Source organism: Sylvia atricapilla, chromosome W (assembly GCF_009819655.1).
Source record: "Sylvia atricapilla isolate bSylAtr1 chromosome W, bSylAtr1.pri, whole genome shotgun sequence".
Lineage (NCBI taxonomy): Eukaryota > Metazoa > Chordata > Aves > Passeriformes > Sylviidae > Sylvia > Sylvia atricapilla.
Genome location: NC_089173.1, coordinates 263,541 through 277,036, shown reverse-complemented (window position 1 = coordinate 277,036; position 13,496 = coordinate 263,541). Strand labels below are relative to the sequence as shown.

At 47.9% G+C, this 13,496-nt stretch overlaps 1 protein-coding gene across 1 annotated transcript; it reads right to left on the bottom strand.

The window, feature by feature from the left end:
* Window positions 1-290: 290 nt before the first annotated feature.
* Window positions 291-13,496, bottom strand: LOC136373368 (ras-related protein Rab-6A-like). Its single transcript, XM_066338277.1, has 6 exons — window positions 13,399-13,496; window positions 8,301-8,406; window positions 7,911-8,022; window positions 5,014-5,107; window positions 3,281-3,347; window positions 291-2,445 (listed from the first exon to the last, which is right to left on the bottom strand). Exons 1-6 carry the CDS (start codon window positions 13,417-13,419, stop codon window positions 2,381-2,383), a joined length of 465 nt encoding a protein of 154 aa, XP_066194374.1. The 5' UTR covers window positions 13,420-13,496; the 3' UTR covers window positions 291-2,380.

The following is a 13,496-nucleotide window of genomic DNA, read 5'->3' as shown; positions in this document are numbered from 1 at the left end:
GACTGCCTGAGAAAATTGTTACATATTCCACATTTTGCAACAATGTCAGCAGTCTTCTCCTCTTCCTCTGTTCTCCCCTTCCTCCTCCATCCTTTTTCCCTCCCTCCTTCCTTTCTCATTCTGTCCCTCCTTCTGCTCCATTCTTCCTCCCTCCTCTGTATTTCCTTCAACATTCCTCCACCTCTGTCCCTCCTCCTGTCCTTCTTCCTCATTCATCCTTCCTCCTCTATCCCTCTTCTTCCTTCTTCATGCTTCCTGCTCCCTCCTTCCTCCTCTTCCTCCTTCTCCTCCATTCTTCTTCCTCTGTCCTTCCTCCACTCCTCCTCCATCCCTACTCAGGACAGGAATGTTACACCTTGGAGCAAACCCCTTTTAGTCCCCCAGCCCCCATGTGGCAGCAGGAGAGTGCAGTGTTGATGAAATTACTTTATTTATTTAGTGATACACTGTGGCTATGTCACACAGTCCTTACTCAGAGTTAGTCACACTTACTACAGCTACAAGACAGCAGGGCCAGACACGACAGGAACACATCCAGAAAAACAGTGGGAAGGAAACTATTGGATTCCACTAATTACCCCCTGCCCCATAATTGGGGTCTCCCCACTCCAGCCCCAGTCCGTGACTTGAACAACACGAAGGGACAGCAGAGCTGCCTGTGAGGAGGGACAGCAACACCTGTTCTACAGACACGGACACTGACACCAGCAATTCCCACAATGGGCTATGTACAGGGAATGGGATCAGCTTCCCGAGGCTTGGGGGATGGGGAGTCACATCCCAGCTTCCTCCTGCAGCCAGCTCGCCCAGAAGAGAAAGGACTCTGGGGACCTCGATGACCTGCTGCCAGGCCAGGGCTGTCCCTTCCTGCCCTCAGGTGCACACACGGTGTCAGGGACTGAGGGACACCCTGCCAGGGGAGAGGAGCAAGTGTCACTGACCCCTTCCCAGCATGGTCACACTGTGGTCACTGTCCTACCACAGCATCCTCCATGTCACACAGGCCAGGTGGGGAAAGGACTGGAATTCTGCTCTCTGCCAACTGACAAACCAACTTTTTGTGGACCCCAAACCCCAGGAAATCTCTGAAAAGCTCTATAAAATGATTCAAAACCAGGGGCTGGGGAAAAGGAAGCAGTTCCCAACCTTCAAGATTGGGGAGTGACACCAGAATTCCCTTCAGCAACGTCCAGCCCTCCAATCCTCCACCCACTGTGACAGGAATTCCCTGTCACTGCTCCCCTCAGCTTTGGCAAAGGTTAAAACTCCCCCAGTAGTGAAACGGCTGCTGATCCCACCCCAGAGCTCTGCTCCAAGGGCAGAGGCAATGGGAATGATTCCATCAAGCAGCAACCTGGCAATGAGAGTGGAATGTAGCCCTTCCTTCTGCTGTGGCTCTCCTGCTCTGCATGAAGCTGCTCCCATGATGAGGAACAGGAGCATGGAGATCAGGGAAGGAGTCTGAGGAGCATCCATGATTTCCAGGGCAGGTATTGCCCCTGCAGTGATGGATTCCAGGTCACTTTGCTTCCAGAATCCCTGAGGATCTCTCCCCACCCAGCTTTGGGCTGCAAAGCCTCTGTTCTCTCCTCCTCCCCCATGTCTGCAGCCAACACTCACCAACATCCTCTGGATGGAAGAGATTCCAACTGAGGGGAGCAGGCTCTGGGATGTCCTTGCTACACAAATGGAAGCAACAAGGCCAAAGCTCTCAGAGTTTGGGGTTTTCCAGGGCCCTGTGTGACACGAGGGGCAAAACTGGGAAGTTGTGAGCAAGAGTTAGCCAGGATCATCCACAGAAAGGAGAAACCAGGGATCTCATGGGGTGTGTGCCCTGTGGGAAGCAAAGCCTGGGAACAGGGAACCTGCAGAGTTCAAAAAGGCAAGTCCAAGTGACTGGTTTAAGTTTAAGGAGCAGCCTTTTACCAGAGGAAGTGGGGATGCAGGATAGAGGGCTGGAGAGGGCAGGGGGAGGATGCAAGGCAGGAGGGAAGGCAGAAAACCCACCCCCCCAAAGCTTCATTTTTGTCTTCCCTAACTTGGCAGCTTTTCCATGGCATTCACAAGATACATCTGAGCAGGGAGGCTCCAGGTGGGAACAGGGGGAGAAAGGGAGGAAGAGAGAGAGAGAAGGAGGGAGGGAGTGTGAAGGGCACCGTGGTGCCAAAGTGCAACAACATAAAAAAAATAAACAAAAGACAGGACACTCATTCTGCACTCAGGGCTCAAACCATGCAGTGAGAGGGGCGGCTGGGGCTGCTCCCCACCAGTACACAGGGATTCGCTCGCTTAGGAATGGTTTTCCAGCCCCAGAGGGGTGGCAATGAGCAGGATGTTCTCCGGGAGCCCGGCCGGGCGGGTGTGCTGCTGGCAGGCGCTGTTAGCAGGAGCACCCGCTCTCCATGACTGGCTGCTCGGGGGGCTTCTCTAGTTTGATGTCAATCACTGCAGGGACAGTCAAGGAATCACCTAGAACAGGATCTGGAAGGGTTGTTTGGTGTCTCTCCATGGCCTACCTGCACAGGATAACTGCAAAGCCAGGGACATGGTGAGACCTTTCAGAGGATGGACAAAAAGAGTAACAAACTCTGGCATTTTAAAGCTGTGGAAATTCCAGCCTCAGTTCGAGTGGAGAAGCAAAACTTGTGCTGGCTGTTAGTTGTGTACATTTATATCTGGCCCAGAAACAGGGTCATCCAATCCCAGGATGGCTTGGGTTGGAGAGATCTTAAAGATCACTCAGTGCCACTCCCTGCCACGGACAGGGACACCTTCCTTTATCCCAGGTTGCTCCAAGCCCCATCCAATCTGGTTTAGACACTTCCAGGAATCCAGGGGCAGTCACAGCTTCTCTGGGCAGCCTGTGCCAGGGCCTCCCCACCCTCACAGGGAAGGATTCCTTCCCAATATCCCATCTAACCCTGCCCTCTGGCAGTGGGAAGCCATTCCTCCTTGTCCTGTCACTCCAAGCCATTGTAAATATTCCCTTTCCTTTTTTTTTTTTTTTTTTTTTTTTTTTTGGCTTCTTCAGATCCTGAAGGCCTGAATTAGGTCACCCCAAAGCTTCTCTTCGCCAGCCTGAACAATCCAAATTCTCCCAACCTTTCCTCATGGCAGAGCTGCTCCATCCCTCTGCTCACACTCCAACAGCTCCATGCCCTGTTTCAGCCAAATACCTGCAAAACCCCAGTAAGACCCATCCCCACAAGGTGCCAAAGAAAGTCAGTAAGCCCAACTTAACACCAGATAATTGCCCAATTCCATGGGAAAACAAGGATACTGTCTTCTTTGCTCTTCTCTGGTGTGCTGTCCATACCAGGTAAGGCAGCAGCCACACGGCGGAAAAGCTGGAAAGCAGCAAGAGAGAAGCTCAAGGCTTGTCAGAAAAAAGTTCCTGTTAAAAACACTGTTTTACAGCAGGACTCAGGATCTGAGTTGTACGAACTCGTTGAGTGGACACTTTAGCAGGCAGAGCAGTGATCAAAAATGCCATGAGAATTTTATGCAGGAAATTTAACAGGTTTTAAAGAACTTATATTAAAGAACTTGTTCAATGCCTACAAAAAAAGTTTTAATTTACCTGTTCCTGCTTGAAGAGAACATGGAATTAATAACATTCTTCAAGGGATTCATGGAACTCCCTCCTGCACTCACTAAACATCATTTAGCATGTCCAGCCTCTTTCTGCTTGTGCACACAGGGTGCACATTTGGGGATTTCTGATCACTCAGCTGGCACTGAATATTCCTCTGTGGAATAACTGAGCTTTTAGAGCCCAGTCCTTCAGGTCAGTCCTGCTGCCAAACAGCCATTCCTCAGCAGAAGTGCTGGTTCCAGGGAGCTGCAGTTACACTGGGAAGGATGTGCTGGAGCTGGGAAGGGCTACGATATCCCCAGAAAACCCGGAAAATGGGTTTGCATCATTCCTTGATCAATGTTCGGAGCTTGCCCTGCTGCCCTCACACAGCACAGACACTGCCAGGCTTCTGAACTCTGCTGCACCAAACACCAGAGCAATCCCTGCTGCTGCTGAACTTCCCTCCCAGCAGCTCCTCAGCCACCTCTCCAAAGGGTGTTCCTTGCAAAACCAAGGTCCCAGTGAGGTGCTGGAGTTTACAGCCTTCAAATCCCAGCTCTCCCCATGAATACCCATTGGGCAAAGAAGGTAACACGAGTCAAAATCAAACATTAAAGTGGGTTCAATTCAGAACAGCCACAAAAGCCGAGCCCAAAGCCTCCTAATCCCACTGTGAGGTTGTACCAAGCTGCTGGTGTGCAGCAAACTCCTGAGGATGTTTCCCAATTTCCTCCAGAGCTCACAGCTCCTTATTCCAAGCTCTGTCATATCCAGAACGATCCCTGAACCAGTGGAGAGGGTAATCACAAGCAAGAGGCAAAGGGCACAAGCAGAAATTTGAGAAATTCTGCTTAAAACAACAATTTAAAGGTTATTTTGCTGTTTGGTTGATCAAACACTGGCACCTGGACAGTCCCTATCCTTTGAGATATTCCAAACTCAGCTGGAGTCAGCTCTGGGCAGCCTGCTCTGAGCAGGAGGGTTGGAAGGGGTGATTTCCAGGGATCCCTTCCAAGCTCCATTCCCCTGAAATATTTCAAGATTCTCTGGCTGGCAAACAGAAGGAGGAACTTCTACTCCAGCGCATCAGCAGAAACAATTCTCCCCACTGATGTCAGCAATGAATTCAGCAAACAGTGCATTGACTGTGAACCAAACCAAACCAAATTCCAGCTGACTGGCTGCACAAAACAATGATTTTTCCCCTTTCCCATCCCTCAGCACATTCTGGAGTGAGTTCTCCTTTGTTTCAAGGTTTAGCTTTGACAGAGAATCATTGACTCAACAGGAAAGGAGCTTGCACTACATAAACCAAGAAACATCACAGGGGATGGCATTAAACAAGAGGAAATTCCTGCAGGATCACAAACCCACCCTGGAGCAGACCCAGAGCAGTGAGGGACAGATTCCTGACTGCGAACACGACCTGGATTTACCTGTTTCACATTGTAGCCAGTCTTTGCACTGGTCTCAATGAACATCACATTCAGCTCTTTGGCTCTCTGTTCCCCTTCCTCTGTGGTGATTTGCCTGCACAAAGGTGGAAAAGAGACACAAGGAACAGAAGGAAGAGTTAGAGATGGCTGGGAGTGAGCTACTGCTCCCCCTCCAAGAGAGTACAGCCCACTTCAGGACCCTCGAGGCTTCACCACCCCCAGGTCTTTCAGTTTGGAATGAAACCACCTCAGGGAAGCTCCCCTGGGAACATCCGGAGTTGTGGCAGATGAGCAGCACAGGATGAAGCTTGTGCAGAACATCTGAGCCTCATCCACAGCATTCCAGGGAAGGAAAAATCCCCACACCCAGACAGGGAGTTTCCCAAATCTAACAGAGGGAATGTTGTGAGGTGACATAAAGACTCCAGAAAGGCTCCAGCAGCAGGGACAGTGCAGCAGCTTGGGGACAAGCACCTGGAATTGCCCCTCTCAGCCCCACTGTGTGCCCCATTAAGTCCTGCTTTAGCACTGCTTTCAACACACAGCATGTCCAGCTCTTGGGCTTTTCCCTCACCTTCCTCTACAGAAACCTGTCTCCAGCAATGAGAACAAATCACAGAGCAGAAAAACCAAACCAAAGCAAAAGAGTCCAAAAACGAGAGAAAGAAAGCTGCAGGGAGAAAAAAAACCACCCCAAAACCAAAAAAAAAAGACCAGCCACCAACTGAAGCAACATTGAGTGGAATGAAAAACTTACCAGGCTGCAAGGAACAGGGCTATTTTTAGTGCTGCTTTTTGGCCTCAGAACTTGCTTCATCCCTGGTTTTTATCAGAGGATGAATAGCTTTCCTGTATTCTGCCTCAAAAAATGTCACCTTTGTGACACCAAAGGTGGCTTTGTCCAGCCTTACAGGCCCAGAATTTCAGCCTCACACAAATCCAACTTCCTTTGAAAAGAAAAGCAAGGCAGCTCCTGTTACTGACACATGGATATTCCCTTCCCCATCATTCCAAATTCCAGCCCACACCGGGACTACTGTCACATTCAGCTCCCAAAATAAGAATTTCCAGTGTTGCATGAACTTCAGCTGTAGCTGCTTCAAACAATTTTCTGGTATTTTTAATTCTTCCAGCAGTGCCAGGCCAGCTGTTGTGCACCACCAGGAAATACTCCAAGGCTGAAATTATCCCATTGGGCTTTCTAGTTTCACATGAAACTGGATTTTGAGAGGAATCAGAAATGCCAGGTTAGTCAGTCAGGGAGCTGCAGTTATTCCCAGCTCCCAGGAGGGCATGGGAGAGGCTCAGTGGTCAAAATCCAGAGCTGGCTCAGGGAAAACATCTTGGATTTTGTTTTTGTGAACGATTTCAGGGACACACCATGAGTTCATCACACATGGAATTCTTAAGCAAAATGAACTGTACATGTTTTTATTGTATTCCTGAAGCTCTAAGCACCAAGTTTTAGGAATATTTCCAAAGTGCAAGGCACAGGACACCTCAGAATGCTGCTCAGTGAAGTGGGAAAAAAGCCAAGTAGAATTATTCCTGCTTTTCCTGCTGGGGATGAAAACTAAAAACCTGCAAGGCAAACAGCCAGGGATGCTGGGGCACAAAACCACCAGAATCATAGGAGAAAATTCATATCACAACGCATCCTGAAGGAATGTGTAACTGCAGGAGTAAGAATTTAAAATGTGGGAATGTCCCGCAATGGAACACTCAGATCACTCTGCCCATCATCCCAAGAAACAGAGTGAACAATTATATTCAAATAAAAGCCAAGATTTTGCTGAGAAAACATTAATTTCATCTATAAATTGTTCTCCTTTGATCAGGAAAATCTTGCGAACAGCCAAAGTACAATAATTTGATTTTTTAAGACTATTTTGCTGTGAGATCCAGGTGGTTCCCAGTTCTGCCTTCCTGAGGTGATTTTCTGTGCATCAGATCAAAATCCCCCCATGGTTTCAAGCCCTCACACATCCTCTGACACCCAAAGCCCACATTTCTGGGGTGTGTGAGGATGTTTCAGTTGGAAGGGTTGGAACTGCCTGGTTCACTCCATCTTCCCTTTTCCAACTGCTTCTGGCACCACCCATTAAAGTAAAAACCTTCCCTTATCTACACTGCTCCTGATACCTTCCTAAGGAACAAAAATCTCTGAAAATATTCAACAAAATTATTGTTAAATAAACAATCCAGAGAAGGATTTGAAATAGGAACACAAAGTAAAGCCCGTGCTCTTCTAAGAACCCATTACACTGGTTATTTTGGTTGATGTGCTGTAGAATTAAGAGTTTTAAAGCAAAATGTATTATGGTACCTCCCAAAACATTGTCTGTGTCATTTTAGGAGTCTAATTAAAGTTTTGGGTCTCTCTTTGGGGGAAGTTTGGGTTTTGCTGATCTGGTTTCCTTTCACACATCCACAAGCTCAGTGTGTGTTATGCATGACATGAAATTTACACTCAGAGAAATTCATACTTTTAGATCAATCCTACAAAAGTTTGTGCTGCATCTTAAGGAGAAACAGTGCCATGAACTTCCAGCTGCACATGCACAGTGTGAGGGAAATTGGTGGAAAATAGTGAAAATCAGCTGATTCCCTTGCTTTTACAGGCAGCTTTTAGCCTTTACCTCAGTGTGAAAAGAAAAATTGGACAAAATACCACACTGAGAAAACAGTGCAGAGCCACTTAAGTAATGTTTTTAGGTGGGTTTGTTTTAAACTATCTGTTGGACAGCAAAGGGAATAACTTTTGCTGAAACCAGAAATGAGAATTTCCTGACAAGCGAACAATGTTATGTTTAAAACCAAGCCTTGTTTTAAGCCCAGACTGGCCCCAGTCCTTGGTGGCTCTGGGCAGGGCAGCAGGGCCCAGTTTCCCCCGTTACCTCTTGTCTGCCAGGTCGGTTTTGTTCCCCACCAACATGATGATGACATCACTGCCTCGTTCTGTCCTGACATCATCAATCCACTTGGAGGTTTGCTGGAAAGAATTCAAGTCTGCTGGGAAGAATGAAATAGCAAAGCTGAGGATAAAACTCCTTTATGACAGGGAAAATGCTTCACTTGGACTCAGGTGCTTCTCCAAACCTCCCCACCCCACATCAATTATTTCCTGCCCAGACAAGAAAACAAGGAAGGGGGGAAAACATTTCTGATTTGAATGATGTTTTTGCAGAACTTGTGGTTGTAACTTCTCAGCTCTGCCCGTGTGGGGTGTTTCTGACAAGGACAGGGCAGAGCACCACTCCCCCCTGCTGTCCCCAGGCCCCACTCACTTGTGATGTCATAGACCACGACGGCGCTGGTGGAGTCGCGGACGTAGCTGGGGATGAGGCTGCGGAATCGCTCCTGCCCCGCCGTGTCCCAGAGCTGCAGCCGGACCTGCTGGGGCCAGCCCAGCCCACCAGGGAAAGGAGAGAGAGCAGGAAAACCCTTTAGGGAAAAGGCCACTTCCACACCTAACTGCAGCAGCTGAGGTGACCTTGTCATCTCGCCCCAAATCCAGCCACAGCAGAGCTGTTACCTGGATCTGTCTGTAAAGTGCCTTAATTCCCTCCTTTGCTTGCCCAGAGATCCTGGTATTCCCAAACTTCTCCAGGATTTGGCTCCCACCTCATTACTGGGGGTAACCAACAGTACAGCACTGATCTCCCAGGATTATGGATGGGATCTCCACAGGACTCATAGTCTGGAGCATCTCTGATCAAAGCTTTTGGGGCAATCCCCACAGGGCAGACACCAGGCAGGAAAACAGCATCCAACCTCCAGCATGGAGCATCCATGTCATGGCAGTGGGGATCTACATGTGATATTGAAGCAATGGTAACTCAAATTCCACCAGAAATGAAAGCAAATGTTATACACTGCAGGGTTCAGGTGGTGCAAAGGACATTGGGTTCTCCCTTCCAGAGCAGCACAGGAGTCACAAAAATGCTGGGCCAGGTAGAGTTTGACCCCAAACACAAACTGATATTATTATATATGACAACTCCAAGGTCTGGGACCAGCCTGGCTGAACCAGCACTGCTCAAAAACTCCCCAAACAACCCAAATAAAAAGCTTTCCACACTGGGAGTACCTCCTTTTCCTTCACCCCACAGTGCCTGAAAACAGAATTGTTACTCATTCCCAAGTTTTATGGAGGCACCCACTGGTTCCCAGTTTACAGCCACAAATAATCCCAGCAGAGAGGCAGAGCACTGGTTAATGAGGAAGCTCATCAAGGAAAAAGCACCTTCTTCAGGACCAATCATTGCTTGTTTAGAAGAGGAAGAGAAGCTGATAAAGCACAGGGCTGCAGTCAGATTCAAAACATCTCCATCAGGGAATGATGCCCTGGGGCTTAAGGAAGATTAGGGTTTATAGTTAAAGCAATTAGCTCTTGCTTCATTTTGAAGGCAGACTTGATTACAGGAGCAGAAGTCAGGGCTCTTCTCTATCCCAGGAAACTCAAGGTAAAAAACTGGGGAGCACCTGGGCAGTGTCACAGCAGAGCTGGAAGATCAGACTAATGCCGACAGCTCCTGGACTTCCCAAGCTTCCACAGCCTCCCTGGACAGTGCTGTTACACTGGAATATTCACCATGAACATTCACCCAGGTGGTGACTGAACCACTCCAAACCTTCAGACTCACAGGCAAAAGGCAACTGGAGGAAGCACCACAGAGCTGGCCCAGGTAATTTGTTTAATTTGTTAAATTTGTTAAATTCATTAAATTAGTTTAATTTGTTTTTTGTGCAGGGTAATGCTCCTTGAGGGAAGGTCTCCAGTGAGCAGGTACCACACAAACACCCCTGAAGTGACCCAGGATTGCTGCATTTCTGCAAGTCCAGGTTTGTGTGCACCCATTTTAGAAGGGAAAATACAACTAACACCAGGGACACCAGGAATGAGCCCAGCCTCCCTTAGGAACAACTTCAGGAGGGGTCTGAGCTGAGTATGGACTCCCCTCATGGATCTCTCCACCTGCATTTTGGGATGTCCAGCACATCAACAATAACTAAACAATTGCATTGTGCCCCCAGAAGTACCTGAGCATGTCCCTTCTGCAACACAAGAAAACTTTAAACCTCTCAGTCACTAAGAACAAAATGAAATTATCTGCAAAGATCAGCCCATTACTGAAGAATGATGAGGTCAGCTGTCACTTAATTTCTTCTGACATGGCTGGGAGCTGTTAAGAACAGCCTGGACTGGCAAAATGTTTCCAGCTGCCTGGATAAACAGCATCCTGTCCCTGTACAGTGGGAAAAATGATGCCAAGCTGTGCATCCTGCCCCACTGCCTCAGCCAGGAGAATCCCCAGCACAGGCCACCACCTGCACATCTTTGTGCTCCCCAAACAGGCCAGTTTGACATAATTTGCACCAAACCAGGAATTCCCCCAGAATTCTCTCCAGGACTGGGAGAAATACCAGGAAATTATTTGCCCTGAATAGTGAGGATAAATCATATTTGTTAAGCACTTCAGCCTAGCAGAGTAAAACAAACGCCTGGTCCTCACTCTAAACTTGTTTGTAACAGAATAAAGCCGGGCCAGAGCTTTTCCACCTGCGCTGTTTTCTTTACTGAAATTTATATAAATCCTGATACTGTAGATTAACAAAACTTCCACCAGATCAAGTGGAATCAATAACAAGGAGTTACAATGAAATAATTCTCTTCATAACTTCCTATGTTGTATTAAAACATTCATGTCAAGAGTTACAGAGAATTTCCCTCTAAGCTTGTTTATTATTTAGAAATTGTGGTTGTTGCATCTCTCCTCTTTCAAAAGCTCTCTCATGAGTCTCCAGGTCTCTTTTCCAACAAAATGGGAATATCGAATCCTCCTAAGTCACTCCACAGCTTCTGTTTAAAAGGGTCTTGTCTTGTTTTTCCTACTCTGACAACATTCCTCTGCTTCGGCACCTGAAGCTGTTACTTGTATAACCTCTCTCCTTACCCAGAAATGAAAAAGAAAAATAATTCTGAAGTTAGAAAAATAAAAAACAAACCAGAAAAACAGTAAAGCTTTCCAAAGGCTACCAACAACCAGCACAGATACTGGAATTCCCAATCCCTGCCAACACCCACAGGTGGCTGATGGGTTATTTCAGCTCTTTTTGGGTACCACCACCACTTCCAGAGCAAAGTTATGTGTTAAAAGCAAGGTCCCTGCAGACCCTGGGCTCGATACCTACTTGTGATGTCAAAGACAATGAGAGCCACAGCAGAGTCACGGATGGAGCTGGGAATGAGGAACCTCTCCTGGCCAGCTGTGTCCCACAGCTGCAGCCTGATCTGGGAAATGGAAAAGTGTAGGGGAAGGGGAACAGCAGGAAAATGGAGAACAAAACCAAAACTCAAATTAAATCAAAATAAATAAATAAAAATAAGTTGCAAAGCAAAACTAAGGCAACAAAAGGAAAGTTCAAATGGAACAGAAATGCGAAAAGAGGCAGAGACATTTCCCGAGGTCTGGGAACATCCCTCTCCCAACAAACCCAGGAATATCACACACATGCCAACACCAGAAACCAGGAGAGCCCTAAATCCCTCCTCACAGCACCAGCTGACAAGGGAAATGCACAGCCAGGCCTCAGGGATCCTGCCAGAACAGCCAGACAAGCAGCTGGCCAGATGTGGAACTCCTGACCCTAAGGACCAGCTCAGCCCAGCCTGGATGATCCCAATGGAAAACCAGAGGTGGTGGAACCTCCAACAGCAACCACCCTCCAGGCTGGCTTCTCCTGCACTGCAATCCAGCAAGGCTGGGAAGGTATGGACACAGAGGAGGAAGAACTGCTCAGTCTGTCAGGAATGAGGGGAACTGGCACATGGATGTGGCTCCTGACAGCCAGGACTGAGGATGGGGCTTCTGGTGGCTCCAGCTCACTTAATGATACACATCCCAACGCTGGGAATGTCACACAGCTGCCCTTCCTGAGAGATGGTTTCAAATAACCAAATTTCACATGTATTTCATGGAATCCCAGAATGGTTTGGGTTGGATGGGATCTTAAAGCTCATCTCATTCCACCCCTGCCATGGGCAGGGACATCTTCCACTGGACCAGGATGCTCCAAGCCCTGTCCAACCTGGCCCTGGACACTTCCAGGGATGAGGATCCCTTCTGCTGGCTTGCCCAGGTCATGTTTAGAGCTGAGTGATGAAGTTCAGGTACAATTTCAAGATACATTATTTGCTGTAAGGCCATATCAAATCCACCAAAGCACACACCCCAGCTGGAGACTCAGCATTCCTCATTTCCAAGCCCAGAAATCAAAGCCTATTGCAAAATCCAGCATTAACCACATGTGAGAAACTATTCCAGTGTCTGAATTTTCCCAGCTTGTTTGCTTGTATTTGTCCCTCCTCTTATCTACACTCCACACCTCTGTTATTTGAACAGGCTTGATGGGCTCTGTGGACCACATACACAATCAGGAAAGCTCACAGCATTCCAACATTGGGAGTAAAATGGGGTTTTCTGGATAGCAGGGCAGCAGGTGAATGACATCCTGACTTACACAACCATGAGAAGCCCACACCACTAAAACAGTACACAGGCATCCACAGGTGTCAAGCAGCATTCCCAGGATCTTTGCCTTAAACAAAAGTTAAGGAAGGGCTTTTCTAAGAGGGAATAATTGGTAAAATGGCAGAGAAACTTTAAGGAAACTCAGCACACACACTGGGAAGAGACTTCTTTGGAAGCAGCAGGCCCAAAGCTCCACACAAATGTTCCCTGCTCCCCACAGATGTCACACTCCTCACACAGCAGCAAAATGGGGAAAAGGCAAATACTGGCAAAACATGAGCAAACTCTCAAATACTGAGAAGAAATCCAGGAGAAGGGAGTGAGAGGTCTCTGTGCAAACAGGAATCTCATGCAGGCTAAATCCCAAATTGCTTTATTGCAGTAAGTCAGAACTGTGTTACCACAGGAGCTTCCTAGGAGGAGGAACGTGGTCTAATCATGAAGGACTTCAAGACTTGGAACATCAACTCCTTGGCTTTTTATTGGCTTCAGTAGCTGCACTGGATGAGCCACGTGGGTCCTTTCCAGCTCAGAATATTCTGTGATACCTGAGGTCTGCTCAGCCCTTTTCATCCTGACAATCCCAGAGGCAGAGCTGCAAATTCAGAGAGCAAACTGCACCTAAAGCAGGTCCAAACAACAGGAAGCACATTCCCTGGGATGTGGCCATTATCCAGCCCAAATTTTCCATGGAAGATTTTGACTTCCTGATAGAGGTATCAGATCTTGTACCAGTGATGGGATTCAACCAAGGTTGGTTCTCTGGAGGCTGCTGGGGGATTCCAGCAGCTGCTGGAGGAAGGGCCAGGGGGAAGAGCCCTCCCAGCCACCCCACCCCTGCCCCACTCACCGTGCGGTCCTCCAGGTACATTGTTTTGGACAGGAAATCAATTCCAATGGTTGCCTGGAAAGAGGAGAAGCATTAGGAGCTGTGACTTGCCTTCCTGC